General features: G+C 49.0%; 1 protein-coding gene across 1 annotated transcript; it reads right to left on the reverse strand.

The window, feature by feature from the left end:
- Positions 1-473: 473 nt before the first annotated feature.
- SLC35E1 (solute carrier family 35 member E1) lies at positions 474-19,522 on the reverse strand. Its single transcript, XM_005901473.3, has 6 exons — positions 18,981-19,522; positions 18,506-18,576; positions 16,088-16,225; positions 14,811-14,936; positions 4,184-4,429; positions 474-3,720 (listed from the first exon to the last, which is right to left on the reverse strand). The coding sequence occupies exons 1-6, from the start codon at positions 19,405-19,407 to the stop codon at positions 3,490-3,492; spliced, it is 1,239 nt and encodes a 412-aa protein (XP_005901535.2). The 5' UTR covers positions 19,408-19,522; the 3' UTR covers positions 474-3,489.
- Between the last annotated feature and the right edge of the window lie 627 nt (positions 19,523-20,149).

The raw sequence follows: 20,149 nt of genomic DNA on the forward strand, positions 1-20,149 counted from the left end.
GGAGAAGGAAATGGCAACCCACTCCAGTGTTCTTGCCTGGAGAATCCCAGGGACGGGGGAGCCTGGTGGGCTGCCATCTATGGGGTCGCACAGAGTCGGACACGACTGAAGTGACTTAGCAGCTTAGTAGCAAGCACTCAGTAAATCACTGAACAGAAGGATGTAGGCAACTGTTTTAGAAGAAACTTACCTATCCATTGCGATGAAAAGAAACTGTTGGCAGTGGTTTCTGAGTGATATGGGGGGAAATGCAGTACCTGTGTGATCCTGGACAAATTACTTAACCCGTCTGGGCCCCATTTTCATCTGTAGCAAGGCAAAGGGTAACTGTTTGTGGAGTGTGTATAAAAAGCCCACATGTATCAGGTACTCACTATTATTCCTTCACACAGATGCTGGATAAGCATAGCTGTTGCAACATTCTTGGATTTTCCATGTTACTCTGTTCAATAAAGACACGTCATTAACTGTGATGCTGTGATTTCTACTTTTATCCTACTGTCTCACAAATCCATAAATCACACATCTAAATTTGGGCTCAGAAAAAATAAAAAGGTTGCAATATACCTGGATGTGGGAACCAAGTTGGTGTGTTCTTTCTGCCTCTTACACATTTTGTGGCTGGACACGCTGATGACAGACTGACTCAGAAGGGGCCCTTCACCGACAAACTGGGACCAATCTTAATTCCCTGGAGACCATCATTTATTTTTGGTAAATGCCATCCAAGAATATACACAGTATCATTCCTGCAGAACAGTCTATAGCATGAAAAGTCCTGAAAACACGGTGACATAAAGAGTTCACGATTTTCAGATTCTTCAATAATGTTCTCTGCCTTAAGGCTGTTAGACCTTAAGGGATCCAGGTCTGGTTATGTCCCAGTGATAACACAGGACCTGCTGTGCGATGCGTGCTACATACACAGCAGAGTTCAGAAATTCCAGGTGCTTCTTCATTTGAACCTGTTTGACTTCTCTCCTTTGTAATAGGGGTTTGATTTTTCCAAATAATGAATGACTTAAAATAAGGTGCTTAAAAATTCTACACTGAGTCTCAAGATAGTGAACAAACACTATTTAAAAATGCCCTCTGAGCCTCAGTTTCCCCTTCTGTAAAATGAAGGGGTTGGGTTTGAATTAGTTTTGCAGACCACACCGTGGATGGGTGAACTAAATTTGCTGTTACAAACCCCAGCAGGGAGGAGGGTGAAGCAACCCAACTGCAAATGTGGATGTGAGATGAGGAGTAGTGGGGGCTGAGCCAGGGCAGCAAGTGGCTGGAAAACCAACCTTCAGGAGGTCAACGTCCACTCTGAACTTTCAAGTCTCAAAAGTATGTCTTTGTCTTCTGATCTGATCGAATATGATTGTCTCATTCCAGTGTATGTACTCACTGTAGATTTATGTACAGAACTAAATATTTGTTTATTCATTTATAAACCGTAAAGAAACCAGTCAGGTATCTCCCCTCACCAGCAGATCTTGCTTTAGAAAAACAAATACACAAATTCCAGCAACCTCAGAAATTTCATTAAACCTGCAGAGAAGCATAATTCATTTTGGAGTTCAATTTTATGTTCAAGGAATCAGTTCCTATCATAAAGACAATTACTGTAATCTCTTTGCCATGCAAAACTATCTCCATTTATTGTGGACCAACTGCAGGTCCAATTCCTGCCTCTGGTGAAGGCACTCGGCAAGTTCACGAAAACATCCTTGAGGACGGCCCCTTCCTGTTTCGCACAACGTAGTCTCAGAACTTGAGGCCAAAGTAAGGAAAAAGCAAGCCAACGCCAAATGGGTTCTCCTGAGGCCAGTGGTACTAAACAAGCCAGAAGGCGACCTCATGACCTCTCCAGGAGCGGCCCATCCAGGAGTGACAAAATGTAACCTCTAGGTACAAAGTTCCCATCATCAAAAACAAACAGGAGTCGAGCATAAGCCATGGTTGGCACTTCCTCTCGGAGCAGAGAACCATCTCACATGCCAGAAGGTAAAAGGTGACCCGAGGTCCCATCTGCTGATCAAGCCAAGTGCCTGTTGAAGAGGCTAGGTGCAGGGCAGAAGGAAGAAGGCAGCCAGCAGTCAAGGGAGGGTCCTCTCTGAGGCCACAATCTCTTATGCCAGTGTCCCAACCTGGACCTCAGCACACGGGTTACCCTCGGAGCTCACATAATCTTCCTGGTGATGTGATTCTGCTAAAACGCAAACTTCTTGACCAAAGACCGATTTGGCAAACCAAATCCTAGCCTGGTGCTTGCCCCTTCCCTGGGACATGATTCATATCCTGACGGAAACATCACTAGAGCAGCTAACAGAATCAGAGCGCCAAGCTCTGTGACACAAAAGTATGGAGATGACCTTGATTAATCTCACTTTCAGAGGTTGTGGTCACTAGAAAAGCGCTTCAGAACACTTCATTCCTTCCTACTAAATGCAGACATGTGCTGAGACAGGCATCGCCAGCAACCTTTCTTGTTTTTAAACGTTTAAAAACCAAAGGGGTTTCCAACCATAAGCCAATCTGCATGCATCCTGCATCCCCTAAGAGGGGGGTGAGGGGTGGGGGACCGAGGCGAAAAACACAGACAACTACAAAATATGCCCTAGAAAAATGCAAGATCCTCATAAAACCAACATCTCATAACATACCCTGTTAAGCACAGAGTGTTGAAGGCTCATGAGAACAAATTGAGTATTGTGGTTGAGCTTGAAACGCTGAACATGATTTCGAACGATCCTTCTCGCTGCTCCGAGAGGAGGGTCGTTCCACTCCAGCAAAGGAAGAGAGTCAGGAGTCAGCAGCCGCCCTTCCCTTTCGGTCGGCACACCATCTCTGACTTGCGGGTCAGAGAATTAGGCTGTAAGGATTCAGTGCTAATTGCAATTGCTCTGCACTGAGGGACGTTGGCCAGAATTGCAAACCGTCATGGGGCTGACCCAAAGCTGAGTCTACCTTTGTGGCTGGAGAGGTTTTCGTAACCCTTGCACTCCTCTGCTCCACACCTGCTTCAGTCCTGTGCCTGCCTGAGAAAGTGGCCAGTCACAAAGCACCACCCTAGGGTCCTTTCCTTGCCACCCTCCCTGCAAAGCACACTTCGCCCGCTCTGAGGTCTGTGTCCTTTCCAGAGAGGGTCCTGGCTGGAAAGCAGAAAAAGAACTCTGAAGACCAGACTTGGGGAAATAAGTCTACACAGAAAGGTAAAAACCTAGACAAGGTTTCCAGAGTGACGCCGCCCTCAGAAGACAAGGCTCCAGGAAGAAAGGGCGTGAAACACCGGAGCTCAGGGGTGGTCCCCACGGCAGGGTCTGCTTCCTGCTGCCCCTGGGCGGGCTGGGGGCCAGGGACCCCAGGGTCTTCTGCTGGTTCCGCACCATCCCCCCGTGGCTGGGTTGTACATTCACTGGTGGTCAGGAGTTTCTGATGCTGCTGGGGGCGGGGATGGAGGGGAGGACTGGCAGAACGTCCTGCCCAGCTCGCTAGGCTCTACACGTCATATCGGTTCAAAGTATATGAGTTTGGGTAGCTCGGCCGGCCGTACTGGAAGTGATCTGTCAAGATGTTGTTGCGGCCGTACTGGTAGTCACTGTGCGGGGGAAAGAGCGTGCCGTTGTGGGGCTTCTCCAGGGGGCTCCGGTGGTGCTCCTTACTGCTCAGGTCCCCTGTCGTGACGGGGAGGAGGTGCTTCCGGGCTTGCTGGTTCGCGTCATACTTGGTCTGCAAGGTCAAAAAAGCAGTGACGCCATCAGCTTCATGCCTGGGACGCAGAGGACACAGCGGGGGCTCGAGATTCATGGCCAAGAGGCCTTCAAGGTGACACAAGTGTCACCCCAAGTGGAGCTGGGGCACGCTCACTGAACGGTTAATGGAGCAGCCCTCCCTGTCAGCCATCCCGCAGCTTCACGGGAATACACAGAACCTTCGCAAGGAAGGAGTGAAATTCCCAACAGAGCTGCGGTAGAACTGAGCCAAAACAGAGTGAGGCGTGAGCCTGGGGCATCCGTGAGGGAAAACGGAAGCCCAGGGTGGAGGGAGCGGAGCCAAGACCGTAAACCAGGCAGTGGCAAAGCTGGGAGCTGGAACCCCTGCCTCTCAGTTCCTGGTGAGGCTCCATCCTCTCCACCAATGCTTGGTGCCTTCTTGGGTGTCAAGGGGACACCCTCCCCCAGCCCAGACTCACCTTGTTGTACAGAAAGACTCCGAGGATGGCCGTCAGCATGCCCAGGACATTGGTGCTGGTGACGGGGTTCCGCAGCATGATCAGGGACACTGTGATGACCATGATCCGCTTGGTGGCGTTGGCAACTGAGTAGCTCAGAGGGCTGATGAGGTTGAGGATGCTGAAGGCGATGACGTTCTGGGCAAAGTTACAGAAGCCGCTGACGGCCAGGAGCAGGAGCGTCCAAGGCCACTGGGACACATAGGTCTGCAGAGACGGGGGAGCGAGAGCAGCACTGAGGTCAGAACAGCACGCCCGCCCTGGGGGGTGACACATAGTGGTTTCTCGGGGGCCACACTCCCGGTGAGGGAACAGGCCCGGGCAGGCCATGCTGTGATACCAGGTGCTTATACGTACAACCTCCGTCCTTCACGACGCTCTGCACGGCACAACAATAATAATAATCACCACCCGTCCCTGCCAAGGAAGTGGAGGTTCGGGGGGGACATCAGGTATTTAAGGGGTGCAGAGGACATGAACCAGAGCTTTCCCCTGTCCCTGGGCAGGGAGGGTTGGGGCTCTGGGTTAGCAGAGCAGGGTCTACATACTGGACATCACCTGTTTGAGCTGCTGTGACAAAGTACCACAGGCCAAAGGGGTTACCAAAAAATGTTGATTTCTCACAGTTCTGTGGGTTGAAGTCCAAGATAAAGGCGCTGGCAGACTCCATATCTGGTGAGCGCCCTCCTGGTTCAGTGGGTCTCACTGGGTCCTCACAGGGCAGAATTGGCAAGGGAACTCTTTGGGGTTTCTCTCTTTTTAAAAATAATTTTATCTGTATATGTATTGGCTGTGCCAGGTCTGCACTGCTGCGTGGGCTTTCCTCTATTTGCAGGGAGAAAGGGCTACTTTCTAGTTCCAGTATGTGCGTTTCTCTGTGGTGGCTTCTCTTGTCGTGGCGTGCAGGCTCCAGGGCTTGTGAGCCCTAGAGTACAGGCTCAATAGCTGTGGTGCACGGTCTTAGTTGCTCCATGGCATATGATCTTCCTAGATCAGGGGTCAAACTCCCATTTCCTTCACTGGTGGGTGGATTCTTGATGCTGAGCCACCAGGGAAGCTCTGGGGTCTCTTAGAAGGGCACGAATCCCATTCATGATGGGCCCCACCCTCATGTCCTAATCACGTCCAAAAAGCCCTGTCTCCAAACACCATCATGTTGTAAGGTTTAGGTTTCAACATATGAATTTTAGGGGACACAGACATTCAAACCATGGAGACATTTTGCATTGTAGCAAATGGGGAAGTCCTGGGGTGGCAGCCTCTGGGTGTGTGAAGAAGTTCCCCCACAAGGCAGAGAGCCCAAGGCTCTAGTCTGCCCCATCACTGGGAGTCCCCAGGCAAGCTGCCCAACCTCTCTGGCTTCATCTCTGCAATGGGGAAGATTGATCCTGATGAGTCTGTACAACACTGCTGCTGTGAGGACCAAATGCAATCATGGTTTTGAAAGTGCTCTAAAACAATCCCAAGCCAAACGAACAGAAAATGATGTTATCATCAAAACTTTAGTTGCTGACTTCCCTGGTTGTCCAGTGGTTAAGAATGCACGTGCAGGGGACACGAGTTCAATCTCTGGTCCAGGAAGATTCCACATGCTGCAGAGCACCCATCATGGCAAGGAGCTCGGCATGCCACAACTAGAGAAAGTCTGCATGCAGCAACAAAGACCCAGCACAGTCAAAAATCAAATAAAATTTTTAAAAAAGGAAGTGAAAATCTTAACAAACAAAATTTTACCATCCGACTCTCGCCAGAATGAAGCCACCATAATAAAGGGGGCCTAGAAGTAAAAACTAAGATCACAACACCCAGCCCCATCACTTCATGGCAAATAGATGGGGAAAAAATGGAAATAGTAACAGACTTTATTTTCTTGGGGCTCCAAAATCACTGCAGATGGTGACCAGAGCCATGAAGTTAAAAGACATTTGCTCCTTGGAAGAAAAGCTATGACAAACCTACACAGCACAGTAAAAGCAGAGACATTGCTTTGCCAACAAAGGCCCATCTAGTCAGAGCTCTGTTTTTTCCAGTGGTCATGTATCAATGTAAGAATTGGACCACAAAGCAAGCTGAGCACTGAGGAACTGATGCTTTCAAACTGTGGTGCTGGAGAAGACTCTTGAGAGTCCCATGGACAGCAAGGAAATCAAACCAGTCCATCCTAAAGGAAATCAATCCTGAATATTCATTAGAAGGACTGAAGTTGAAGCTGAAGCTCCAATACTTTGGTCACCTGATGTGAAGACTCAATTCATCAGAAAACACTCTGATGCTGGGAAAGACGGAAGGCAGAAGGAGAACAGGGCAACAGAGGATGAGATGGTTGGATGGCATCACCAACTCAATGGACGTAAGTTTGAGCAAACTCCAGGAGATGGTGAAGGACAGGGAAGCCTGGTGTGCTGCAGTCCATAGAGTCACAAAGAACTGGACAAAACTGACTGGCTGAACAACAGAAGAAACACCAACTAGCAAACATTAGGACCACAAACTCTTCAAAGAGCCTGGGCTGATCTCAGGCCAATTCCCAGACTGCTCTGACCTCTCACACAGGACACAGCTGGATCTCTCAGACAGTGGGGTCTAGTGGCCTTGCCAGGAAGAGAGCTGCAGCAATCCTCGGGCAGTGGCCTGATTATATCTCCAGCACCTTCTGATAGGGAAGGATCACATAGTCCTCTTAAAAGTGAGGGAGATCCAAGTAGGGACCTGCTCAGAATTACCTTCAGGGTGAGCTGGCCTGTTCCCCCAGGAATTCTTCCCTGAGGTGACCCACAGGGACTTACAAGCTATTTTTACAAGGCAGCCTGCTTGCAAAGCAACCCAGCCAATCCAGCGTTTTAAAAGAACTGACATACAAAAAAGTTGAGTGTTTCTTCCTTCTGGTGGATAGCTCCATGTGTATTAACACACATATATTGATTTGTGTAGCCAATACCACAGTCAGAGTTCAGAACAGCTCCATCACCCCATGGCACTCTCCAGGGCTTCTCTGTGCACCCTCCCTCCCCCACCCAGGCAACCACTGAGGTGTTCTCCACGATAGGTTTGTCTTTTGGAAACAGTCCTCTAACTGGAAAGATGCAGCATGGAACCTTCTCAAACAGGTTTCTTTGATTCAGCATAATGCCTGTGACATCCACCCAACTTGTAAGGGATGACAGTTGGTACCTTTGTTCTTGCTGAGAAATATTCTGCTGTACAAACGCATCGAAGTTTCTTTCTCCATTCACCTGTTGAAGGACATCTGGGTTGTTTCCAATACTCTGTGATCATAAACAGAGTTGCTAAACATTTGTGCACAGGCTTCTATGTGAACCTGAGTTCCATTTCTCTAGACACCCAGGAGTGAGACTGCTGGGACATGTGGTCAGTGTATGTTTAACTTCAGAAGAAACTCCCAAATGTTTTCCAGAGTGGCTGCGCCATTTTGCAGTTGCTCCAACAACAGGAAAATGCCAGCTGTGCCCCATCCTTGACAGACACGGTACTGTCAGTACTTTTCACTGGAGCTATTCAATCAGATACAGAGCGGAATCTCCTCATGGTTTTAACTGGCTTTTCCCTAATGACTAATGATGTTGAACATATTTCACATCTGCACAATCTCAGTGGTGAAATTCAAGTCTTGGGCCTATTTTTAAACTACTGTTGAGTTTTAAGAGTTCTTTATATATCCTGAACACAAGTCCTCTGTCAGTATCTCAGTGGCAAGTATTTTTTTCCCAGTCTGTAGCCTGTCTTTCTTTAGTAGTATTTTGGGAAGCAAAAGCCTTTAACTTTGATGAAGCCCCCATTTAGCAATTTTTTTTTTTTAATGGACTGTGCTTTTGGTGTAATGTCTACAAACTATTTCCAAGTCATGAAGATGTTTCCTCTGTTTTCTTCTAAAGGTTACCATTTTTGCTCTTATATTTAGGCCTAGAATACCTTATGAGTTAAATTTTGTATAATGTGTGAGGCTGAAGTCAAGGCTCAGATCTTGCATATGGATGTTCATTCGCTCCCACACCATTTGTTAAAGAAACCATCCTTTCTCCATGGAGTTGCCTTTGAACCTTTGCAAAAAATCAGTCACCCGTATCTGTGAGTATACTTTCATGCTGTCTATCTGCTCACTGATGGACGTCTTTTTCCACCAATATCCATAGCTTTATACTAAGTCTTAAAATTATGTGATTCCTCCAACTCTGTTCTTCTTTCTCAAACTTATTTAGCTATTTCAGTTCTCTTGCCAGTCAATGTAAAATTTCCAATCAGCTTTTATTAAACAAATTTTAATATCTATAAGTATCTATCTCCAAATATATACACATAGGGAGATAGTTTCTCAACTTTTTTTCATTAATGCCTTTGCCCAGCAGAAGTTAAAATTTAAGTAATGATTTATAGCTGAATGTAAGAAGTATAAGATTTTGTTGAGTAGAAAGAATTTTATTTCTTCCTTTCAAATCTATTTCTTTACCTTGTTTATTGTTCTGGCTACGATGTTAAGTATCATGGGGAATGGGCCTATTGAGAGTGAACATCTTTACCTTATTCCTGAATTTAGGGGAAAAAACTTTCAATTTCTCATCATTATGTTAGCTATGTATGCCTTTGGTCAAGTTGAGGTAGTTTCCTCTATTTCTAGTGTGTTGACTTTTTAAAACTCATGACTGGATGTTGCATTTTGTCAAATGCCTTATCTGCATGAGTTGGTATGACTATGTGTTTTTTATTAGGCTATTACAGTAGATTACATTGATTGATTTCAAAGTATTGAATTAGCCTTGCTTTCTTGATTTAAATCTCACTTTTTCATAGTGTAGTATGTTTCTTAACATATCCCTGCATTTGATTTATTCTAATATTTTATTATTTATTTGATTCTAATATTTTATCACAATAAACTGTGGGAAATTCTGAAAGAGATGGGAATACCAGAGCACCTGACCTGCCTCTTGAGAAATCTGTATGCAGGTCAGGAAGCAAGTCAGAACTGGACATGGAACAACAGACTGGTTCCAAATAGGAAAAGGAGTACGTCAAGGCTGTATATTGTCACCCTGCTTATTTAACTTCTATGCAGAGTACATCATGAGAAACGCTGGACTGGAAGAAACACAAGCTGGAATCAAGATTGCCGGGAGAAATATCAATCACCTCAGATACGTAGATGACACCACCCTTATGGCAGAAAGTGAAGAGGAACTAAAAAGCCTCTTGATGAAAGTCAAAGTGGAGAGTGAAAAAGTTGGCTTAAAGCTTAACATTCAGAAAACGAAGATCATGGCATCCGGTCCCATCACTTCATGGCAAATAGATGGGGAAACAGTGGAAACAGTGTCAGACTTTATTTTTGGGGCTCCAAAATCACTACAGATGGTGACTGCAGCCATGAAATTTAAAAGACGCTTACTCCTTGGAAGGAAAGTTATGTCCAACCTAGACAGCATATTCAAAAGCAGAGACATTACTTTGCCAACAAAGGTCCGTCTAGTCAAGGCTATGGTTTTTCCTGTGGTCATGTATGGATGTGAGAGTTGGACTGTGAAGAAGGCTGAGCGCCGAAGAATTGATGCTTTTGAACTGTGGTGTTGGAGAAGACTCTTGAGAGTCCCTTGGACTGCAAGGAGATCCAACCAGTCCATTCTGAAGGAGATCAGCCCTGGGATTTCTTTGGAAGGAATGATGCTAAAGCTGAAACTCTAGTACTTTGGCCACCTCATGCGAAGAGTTGACTCACTGGAAAAGACTGATGCTGGGAGGGATTGGGGGCAGGAGGAGAAGGGGACGACAGCGGATGAGATGGCTGGATGGCATCACTGACTTGATGGAAGTGAGTCTCAGTGAACTCCGGGAGTTGGTGATGGACAGGGAGGCCTGGCGTGCTGCGATTCAGGGGGTGGCAAAGAGTCCGACACGACTGAGCGACTGAACTGAACTGAATATTTTATTAAGGACTTTTGTCTCTATTCTCACAAGGGATATCTGTCCTTTTTATGGTTTGTTAATATGAACCAAAAGTCTTTTCCACTTGTTTTCCAGAGGAGATTGTGCAGAACTGGTGTTTATTTTTCCTTAAATGTTTGGTAGAAATTACCCATAAAACCATCTGGGCCTGATGACTTCTTTCTAGGAGGCTTTAAACTATGAATTCAATTTCTTTAATAGTTATAAGATTCAGGTTATCTTCTTCATCTGGAGTGGGTACATTCTGATACTGTGTGGTTTATGAGGAACTGGTCTATTTCAGCTGTCATTGATTTTATGTGTGTAGAGTTGTCAGTAGTATTTTTATGGTTTTAAGTTCTGTGAGTTTTGCAGTACTGCTCCCTTTTTCATTCCTGATTATTTGTATTGTCTTATCCCTCTCTCTTTTTTGGAAGGGTCAGTTTTGCTTCAGTTAAAATTTTTTTTCTTTTCCCTTGAGACTTCCTCTTTGGTCCATGGATTATTTAGAAATGTGCTGTTTAGTTTCCAAGTGTTTGGAAATTTTCCTGTTACTTCTTTGTTATTTACTTTTAATTTTATTGTTCTCTTAAGGTTTTTTTGACATACAATATGATCTATTTTGGTGAATTTCCACATATACACTTGAAAAGATGTCTATTCTGCTGCTGCTGGGTAACATATTCTATAAATGTCAATGAGATTTCCAGTTGGTTGACAGTGGTGTTCAATTCTTTATTCCTGATCTATAGACCCAGTGATTTTGGAAATTCTATATTTGCTGGATATAGAATTACGTGTTAACAGTTCTTTAGTTTTAGTACTTTCCGAATGTTATCCTACTTCATGGTTTCTGATGAGAAACCCACAATTGTCCAAATTTCTGTTCTCCTATAAATAATGCATCCTTTTTCTGTTTTCAAGCTTTTTTTGTCTTTGAATCATTTTCTTTCTGTGGCTCAAAGTAGACACCTTCAGCTGACTTATCTTCAAGTTACGGACCTCCCTCTGTCATCTCTATTCTGCTACTGAGTTCATCCAATACCATCCAGTGAGTTTAAGTTGTTTCTTCCATCCTGAAATTTCCACTTGGTTCTGTCTTCTATTCTTCCCATTTGTGTCAAGAACATTCTTGGAGCATGATTATAAATAATTGCTTTAAAGGCTTTGTCCAATAATTTCAATATCTGGGTCATCCCAGTACTGGCATCTGTTGATTGTCTTTTCTCATAAGACTTGAAATTTTTCTGTTTCTTTGTATTCCCAGTAATTCTGGATTATATCCTGGACGTTTAGAATATTATACGACTGTGCTGCTAAGTCACTTCAGTCGTGTCCGACTCTGTGTGACCCCATAGACGGCAGTCCACCAGGCTCCTCCGTCCCTGGGATTCTCCAGGCAAGAACACTGGAGTGGGTTGCCATTTTCTTCTCCAGTGCATGAAAGTGAAAAGTGAAAGTGAAGTCGCTCAGTCGTGTCCGACTTTTAGCGACCCCATGGACTGCAGCCTTCCAGGCTCCTCCGTCCATGGGATTTTCCAGGCAAGAGTACTGGAGTGGGGTGCCATTGCCTCCTCCATACGACTGTAGGTCCCATGGATAATGTTGATACTTGGCTTTAGCAGACTCAGCTAGGTTCAGGCTACAAGCCTAACCAGCCTCCAGTGGGCTGTGGTTCCAGCACCAGCTCTGTTTTCAAGCCTTTCAGCGGCACACAGCAGCACACAGTGACCCCACGCAGCGGTCAGCCACGGGCCTGGGCAGTAGACTGTTCTGTCTTTGTGTGCTGTTAGGATCAGATCCTCACATGTGCAGCTCAGAATTTTGTTGTTTTATTTTTAAAATGGTAACTTTGTCTTTCCAACTTTAACTGAATTTCAGATTTCTGCTTGCTTTTCCATTTTGGCTCTGCCTTTTTTGTGTTTTTTTTTTTTTGGTTGCACTGCATGGCATGCAGGATTTAGTTCCGTAACCAGGGATTGAACCCATGTCCCCTGCAGTGGAAGTGCAGAGTCTTAAGCACTGGAACACCAGGGAAGTCTCTTTTATGGTGTTTTATGAGATCATTTCCCCCAGGTTCCTTCTTTCCATGTCTCCTTGGTATTTTCTGGTTTCTGAGGTCTCCCTCTTTCAATTATCCACTTAGAAAGCTGGACTTAATAACCCCACTCTGATTCCTTCCTACAACTCTACCTCCATTCGGGGCCAAGCAGTGGGAGGATGAAGAAAAGAAAAAAAGTGCAACAGGGGCTAATCCTGTCCTGCGATTGCAGAGGGAGGTTCCCACCTGAGCATCTCAGGGGCCTATGGGACCTTGCTGCCACCACCAAACGGGACTGCTGGGGGCCTGGGACGTGAGAGGACAAGGGAAACAGAAACAGAGGATTCCCCCCGTGCTCTCAGAGCACCACGAACCTCCTTTCCCCTCAGCAAGCCAGTAAAGAGGGCTTTTCACTCTCTTCCTCCCCCAGTGCCCACTTCTGTGTTTCCAGATGCTTTAAGTCCAGGCTGAAGACACAGGAGGCAGAAGAAAGCAAACCCACAGCTGGCTCAGTGGTGCTTTGTAATCTGGTTTCTCCATCAGCCTGCCTGTCCCCATTTACTTTTCAGTTCTCAAGTACTGGCTTCACCCATCCTGTCCAAGCTTTAAAAGCGGGCCACCTGCTTCAGAGTCTGGAAATCCATACCTGGCTACAGTTGAGCTGTTGGCAGCAGGTCTGGATATGTCTGGGAACTGTCTGCTGTAGCCTTTGATTCTTGGAAACATGGTGAGTAGCAGGCCCAGATGATGTGTCTCCAACCTGAGCTTTCTCCCTTCCACTGTGGAGCACAGCACCAGGACACACCTAACTCACCTGGCTGCTGCGGGAAGACACGGGAGGGCGGGGGAGCCCCACTAGGAACCCCACTTTTGGGGGCAGCAGTGTGGAATACTGTGCGCTGCTAGGGCTGCTGTTAAAACGCACAAGGGTCCCATCAAGGCAAACAATATACGGCTTCAGGGCTTCCCTGATGGGCCGATGGTTAAGAATCCACCTGCCAATGCAAGGGACACAGGTTCAGTCCCTGGTTCAGAGCCCACGTGCCGTGGGGCAGCCAAGTCCATATGGACGACTGTGGAGTATGCATGCCAGGGCCTGTGAGTTGGCAACTACTAAAGCCTGCACACCCTCGAGCCACGCCCCGCAGCGAGAGAAGCCACTGCAGGAGAAGCCTGCACACCACAAGTAGAGCAGTCTCTGCTCACTGCACCCAGAGAAGGCCTGCATCTAGTGACGAAGACCCAGCCCAGTCAAAAATTTAAAAAAAAAATGACCTGACGAGAAAAAGAGATCACCAATGGCAATGGAAGTAAGTTTATTACTAAAAGAAAATAAAAAAATGTCCTAAATGCAAGAGAAAGCAAAGCAAAGAGAGCAAGGAGAGAGCAGAACACAATCTACACATGCCTGTTTGTGAGTGTGCACAGAGACACCAGTGCGTCAGAGCAGCGTAGCAGTGCTGACGCCAGACCGACAGGCAGTGCGAAGCAGCAACCAGAGGAAGGAGGACCTGACAGGCCAGTATGGAACGATCCCCACGATGCGTTATTGAGTGAAAACCTTTTCTCCCTTTTCTAAATATCTAAAATATCTAAAAAGTCACTATTTGTATAAGGAGGGTGGAGGAATGAACACACTTGGCCCTCAGTACCTGTGGGGGATTGGTTTCAGAAGCCCCCAGATCGGAGGATGCTCAGGTCTCTCATATAGTAAGATGGGGTAGTGCAGGGACTTCCCTGGTGGTCCAGTGGTTAAGAATCTGCCTGCCAATGCAGGGAACACAGGTTTGATCCCTGGTCCAGGAAAATTCCATATGCTGTGGAGCAACTAAGCCCGTGAGCGGCAACTGCTGAGCCCACGCACCTAGAACTTGTGCTCTGCAGCAAGAGAAGCCACTGCAGTGAGCAGTCTGGGCACTGCAATCACGAGCAGTCCCCACCTGCTCCAACTAGAGAAAGCCCAAGCAGCAATGAAGACCCAGCGAAGCAAAAAGTAAAATAAATTTTAAAAATAAGAATTGATACACTGATCTTTAACAGAAGAATCCAGTCAGACCTCATTAAGCCCTACATTGACTCCATCCAGCTCAGACCAGGAAGAACCATGCCCACCTCCTTATCACTACTGCTTGCATTGGTTTCCAGTACCTTCTCTGGAGGCTGGTCCTGTAGGCCGTGGGTGGGAAGATGCTCTCTCCTGGGCTCAGCTCAGAGAGCTGTGGGTACATCTGGAGTCAATGGCAGTACAGACAGAGATGACACCAAGAAAGGACTTGAGCAGTGCAAGCAGAGTTTCTAAAAGGCCAAGTGAGACCTGAACCAGACCGTCAGGGTGGGAAAGTTGCCTGTGCTGGCATTTTTTCTTCCTTGAATGCACTGGCACAAATGCAGCAGTTATCAGCAGCTGGGATCTAGCACGACTGAGAAGAAAACGCATAAGAAGCCGACTTCCTTGACTGCACTCAATGTTGAATCATCAAAGAGCTGAGAGCTAAAAGGGCTGGCGGTCAGAGGCCCGATGCCCCAGTCAACACAGAGGCATAATTCCCTGACAAAGTACCTACTTCGGAACCAGCTAAGAAAAGGGCATGTTCTTGGCACAGGCCAACTCACCAGGTCGCTGCTGACCAGGAAAGCCGAGAGATCTACCAGGACCCACGTGGGGATCATAAAAAAGACGGCATGGCAGCCCAAGATGTTCAGCAGCCGGAGATGGTGGATCCTTGAATCTCTTAATACCTGAAGAGAGAAAACCTCTTTAAAGGCTGGTTGTAACTATAAGTGGCAAGAGGGGCTCCGCTTACCCAGGCCCGAAACATGGTGGCTGCACATTATCCCTGGTATCTGACCTTGACTGCCAAACCTGCAAGTGCGCCCATGACGAGACACACGGCCCATGGTGAGGCACACTGCCCATGACGAGACACACAGCCCATGGTGAGGCACACGGCCCATGATGAGGCACACGGCCCATGATGAGGCACACGGCCCATGACGAGACACACAGCCCATGACGAGGCACACTGCCCATGACCACAACAAGCGCCGTGTTTCATATGCAAAGGACCGAGAGAAGAAAAAACAAAACCCAGCAACACTCAATTGCTGGTAAAGCTACAGTGAAACAGGCACTCTGAAATGGTGCTGGTTCGTGTCTAAACTGGTATATAGTTCCAGAAAACAAGCAGGAAAAGTATATCAAAAGCTGTAAATATCTCATACCCGCTGACCCAAGAATGGTAAACTCATCAAAAGGAAATAACCCGAGAAATAGAAAAATGTTTTGCACAAAGATGTTCATAAATTGTATTATTTGTAGGGATTAGTTGGAAATAATCTGCATGTGCAGTACGGAAACCAACTGTGTTAATTATGGTACCTGCAAAGAATGTGATTATTATGAGTTAGGAGCAATAATTTTTAATGATATGGGAAAATGCAATGTTAAAATAATAAATGAACAAAGCAAAACTTAAAAAGTATGTGTAATATTGCAACTCTAAAAACCATGCAGGAAAACCCCCTAGCATTAACAGTAGGGAACAGCACTGCGGCTTTCCTCAAGAAAGAGGAAACCCTGAGCCAGGGGGCAGGTCTCTGTTGAGTCTTGGGCCCCAGCACCTACTACAGCGCCTGTCACACAGTAGGTGCTCAATAAAATTTCTGATTTCTTTTCACTGCGCTTTTCTCTATTTTTTCACATTGAATGTAAGTCAGCTTCCTATATGATAATAATAAAGCTATTTATAAAACAAAACAATAGAAAAGCAGCAGAAAGGCGACAGGATGTTTTTGTCCCAACACTGAAGAAATCGTTACCTGGCTGCTTTCTTAGACGCCACCCACCCACCCCAGAAACAGCAGGTGCACCCTGGACGGTGTCCCAGTACCTTTTTGGAGAAAATGTTCTGAAGCGAGAAGCACAGCGTGGCCGCAAGGGCGCTGACCAGCCCCCACATGTCGAAGGACAGCTCGGTGACGGTGGCCAGCAGGACGCCGCTGATGATGGGGATGAGGGACAGGTACACCTGTGAGAGGACGCAGCAGTGGCCGCCAGGCCGGGTGGAGCTGGGCCGCCCAGCGCTGACGCCTGGGGGGGCCCGACTGCTCTCTCCTCCCCAGAGGGGCACCACCTGCCACTCTGCATGCCGGTGTTAGCTGGGACAGTAACACTCTGGGGAGTCAGGCAGAGGCAGATGGTTCTCAGAGTACCCGAGGGCAGGGCCGTGTCACTGTGGGCGCCCCAGCCATGCCAACACCCCCATTACATTAAGAGCCACAAGCCAGGGCTGGTCCTAACAGGATCTACCCAGCTGCCGCCACCAACACCAGGATCTGAAACTGTAAGCCTCTGATGGGCTTCCTGGGTCCCTTTTATTTTGCACTCTTCCAACATGCAGTTATCCCTAGTGAGGACACTCCCCCTACACCTTCTTCAGCTGGAGATCTCCGTTCCCTTCAGGGGTCACAGTTCACAAAGGCCAAGAACTTTCCCTGACCCAGTGCCCCCTAGACAGGGTCAGGTTGCCCAGCTGTGTGTTTTGGGAACAGCGCCCTCCACCCACTAGAAGCACCCTTTACATCGTCTGCATCCCTGCACTCCTTTAGGGCAGCTCTTTGTTCACTGCTCTATGCTGGTACCTGGCACTTAGCGGGCACCCAACAACTGCTGGCTCCAAGAACGAGTAGTGAGTGCTGTGACCGGGGTCTTCCAGAAGGGTCAAGCATTTCCGGGCCTGGAAAGTCCCTGGAACTCTCACAGCTAAATAGGCTCCCAACTTCCAGAGAAACAGGGTCCGTCCCCAACATTTGGCTTTCCTTACTCCTGGCTCATCCTTCCCCTACAAACGATACTCATAAAGCACTCTGGGGACTTCCCTGATTGAGACTCTGCTCCCAATGCAGGGGGCCGAGGTTTGATCTCTGTTCAGGGAACTAAGATCCCACATTCGGCACAGAATGGCCAAAACAAACAAAGAGATTAAAAACAAACAAAAAAATACTTCAGAGATTTGGGAGGGGGTGGTGAAGCTCCACCCCCATCCCCACATACACAGGGTAAGAGAGCTCTGAAGTCCAGAATCCCTGCCCCTCACTACTGGCTGGTCCTCAGGCTCTTCCTTTTGAAGGCTCATTGCTTTCCCCGAGATGAAATGATCACCAGCCTTACCTGGAAAGGGTGGGGCCACAACTTAATCTGTCGTCATCATCATTAGTCTCCTGCCTAAGCCATTCCCCTGTCTCTCCTCCCTGTGAAAGGTTCTGGCTCCCTGCCCAAGCTGGGTACAATGACCCTTACCACAGGAAACCTGATAAACACAGTGTGATACTGAGAGAGGCAAGACACACACCTCCTGGCCAACTCCGACCTGGGGAGACCAGGCACATCTGACAGCACCTTGGGGGTGGGTTGCAGGGCACACCAGATCTGGCAGGGGACAAGACTGACCGAAAGCAGACACCAGCCAGGGGTGGCCCCATTTCTATAAGCTGATCCAGGGCACTGCCGTTCTAAGTTACATAAAATACAGGATGCCAGAAACCAACCACATAGAGAAGAGGCGCTCTGTCCAGCATGAAATGGATTCCAGCTGGGACAACAGGAATCCCACTTCCACTTAAGGACACAGGGCAAGGCTGTCTCTGGCTGAAGCCACAGCTTCTCTCACTCCAAGCCAGGAAATACCCTGGCTTGGCATCTCGAACAGACCCTGGATTGTGCCCAGAGCATCTTCCCCATGCAGCCCTGGGCTCTGCGGGCTGCCATCACTTCCATTTCCAGACATTCACAATTCCTGGCTGTTTTTATTTCGAAGACTTTGCTGGGCTTTGCCAAAATCAGATTCCTCTGACTAGCTTCTCACTTCTGACCCCAGAAATCCTGAGCCTGACCACTATCTCTTACAAAGATGTAAAACTCTGTCAGAGTTCCGTTCCAGCAAGGAGTCAGATGTTCCAACCCTCATTCCACTGGAGGGGGTGGTCTGGTCAAGATGGGACCAAGTTATCCAAGTTGCCTACCAGCAACCCCAGGATGGGAATCCAAACAGGGAGGAAGGCTGGATCTGAGATGGGCAGCAGCATCCTGAGGCCACACATCAGAAACAACTCAGGAACACACACCCCACTTGCTACTGCCCCGGGGGCTGATTCCAGAACGTTAGCAGCAAAAGAGGTCTAGAAGATGACTTCCTTATTTGACAGGAAGCCAGGCAGCCTGCAGACCAGGAACCTGGACCACGTCACCAGCTCAGCAACAGCTGGGAAGCCTCTGGGGCCCCCACCGGCCCAGAGCCCGCCTAGGTTACCTTGGTGCTCTGTTTCTCCTTCATGATGATCCGGGACAGGAGGACCACCCAGATGGGCATGGTGGCCTTGACTGCAAAGAGAGGGTAGGGGTATTCAGGGAGCTGCGCTAGTCCCAGAACCCACTCTGGGACCTGTCCCAACCCCACTAGGGGGGAGGGGTGAGAAGGCTTGGCTGCCCCTCAAGCCACTTCAGCTCTTCTCTATCTGTGGGCCTTCCCCGAACCCAACACTTCTGATCCGCCCTGCTCACTTCCCAGCTTTCTTCTCAGTCCCTTCCCTCCCGGAGACCCCTGTGCGTGTCCCTCTCTTGCTAAAAGCTTTGGCGGCCTCCAGCGCCTTCTGGACTGAAACGGAGTTCTCAGCCCGACATTCCAGACCGTCGAGGGCACCCCAGCCGGCGCACTCCGACCCAAGCGTCAAAGCCCCAGGTGGCGTGCGCCAGCCGCCGCCCCCTAGGCCAGCCTGGGCACCCACCGGTGTGCGCGTAGGACACGGGCACCTTCCATATGCTGACGTGCGCGGACACTGATGCGAAGTACTTGCCGAAGGCGAGCGGCAACACGTAGCGCGGGTAGAAGCGCGGCGGTAGCAGCGGGCCGGACGACTGATGCGGACCCGGCCCAGGGCCCGAGACGGGCGGCGCCGGGGGCACGCGCCAGGCCCGGAGCAGAGGCGGGAGCCCCGCGCACAGCGCCAGGATGTGGCACAGCGACACGGTCACGGGGAATGGGAAGGCGCTCAGGATCACCTTGTTGACCACATTGCCGCCCGCGCTCAGCGCGTACCACAGCAGGCACAGCGCTGCCACCCGCGCGCCCTCGCGCGCCCCCCCGCCGCCGCCTCCGGCGGCTCCCGAACCCCCGGCGCCCGCGCCCACTCCCACCGCCGCCGCCGCCGCCATCCTTCCCGAGCGGCCGCCCCTTCCCGCCTGTCCGACGGCCGGACGCCGGGCGGGGGCGGGGCAGGACCGGGGCGGGAGCGCCAGCCAACGCGGCTGCCTATTAGCCACCGGCGCTTCCGTCACCGCCACGCGCCGGCCGACGCGCCCGCCACCACGTAGCGAACGTAGGCTCCGCCCTCCTTTCGATGGGCTTCCTGGAGGGCGGGGTCTATCCCGGAAGCGGAAGGAAAGGGGACCGTGAGCCCCGAAGGGCTCTGAGAGCAGTAGGCTGTGCTGCTGCTGCTGCTGCTGCTGCTGCTGCTGCTGCTGCTGCTGCTGCTGCTGCTGCTGCTGCTGCTGCTGCTGCTGCTGCTGCTGCTGCTGCTGCTGCTGCTAAGTCGCTTCAGTCGTGTTCGACTCTGTGGGACCCCATAGATGGCAGCCCACCAGGCTCCCCCGTCCCTGGGATTCTCCAGGCAAGAACACTGGAGTGGGTTGCCATTTCCTTCTCCAAGTGGGCTGGCCTGAGGGAGCCTAACTGGGTCCCGGAGCACAGACAGGAAGGGCGGGAGGGACCGCTATGTCGGTGTCTGTGAGCGGGCGATCGAGTTCGCGGGTCAAACCTCGATATCCGGGCTTCATTGGCGCCCTCCAGCCAGATTCCTGATGGTCGGAAGACAAAGGTAAAAGACTAGACCTTACGGGAAGAGAAACCGAATGGTGAAAACCTCTCCATGGGCTAAATTCTTTCTGCAAACCGGGA

This window comes from Bos mutus, chromosome 7 (assembly GCF_027580195.1).
Source record: "Bos mutus isolate GX-2022 chromosome 7, NWIPB_WYAK_1.1, whole genome shotgun sequence".
Classification (NCBI taxonomy): Eukaryota; Metazoa; Chordata; class Mammalia; order Artiodactyla; family Bovidae; genus Bos; species Bos mutus.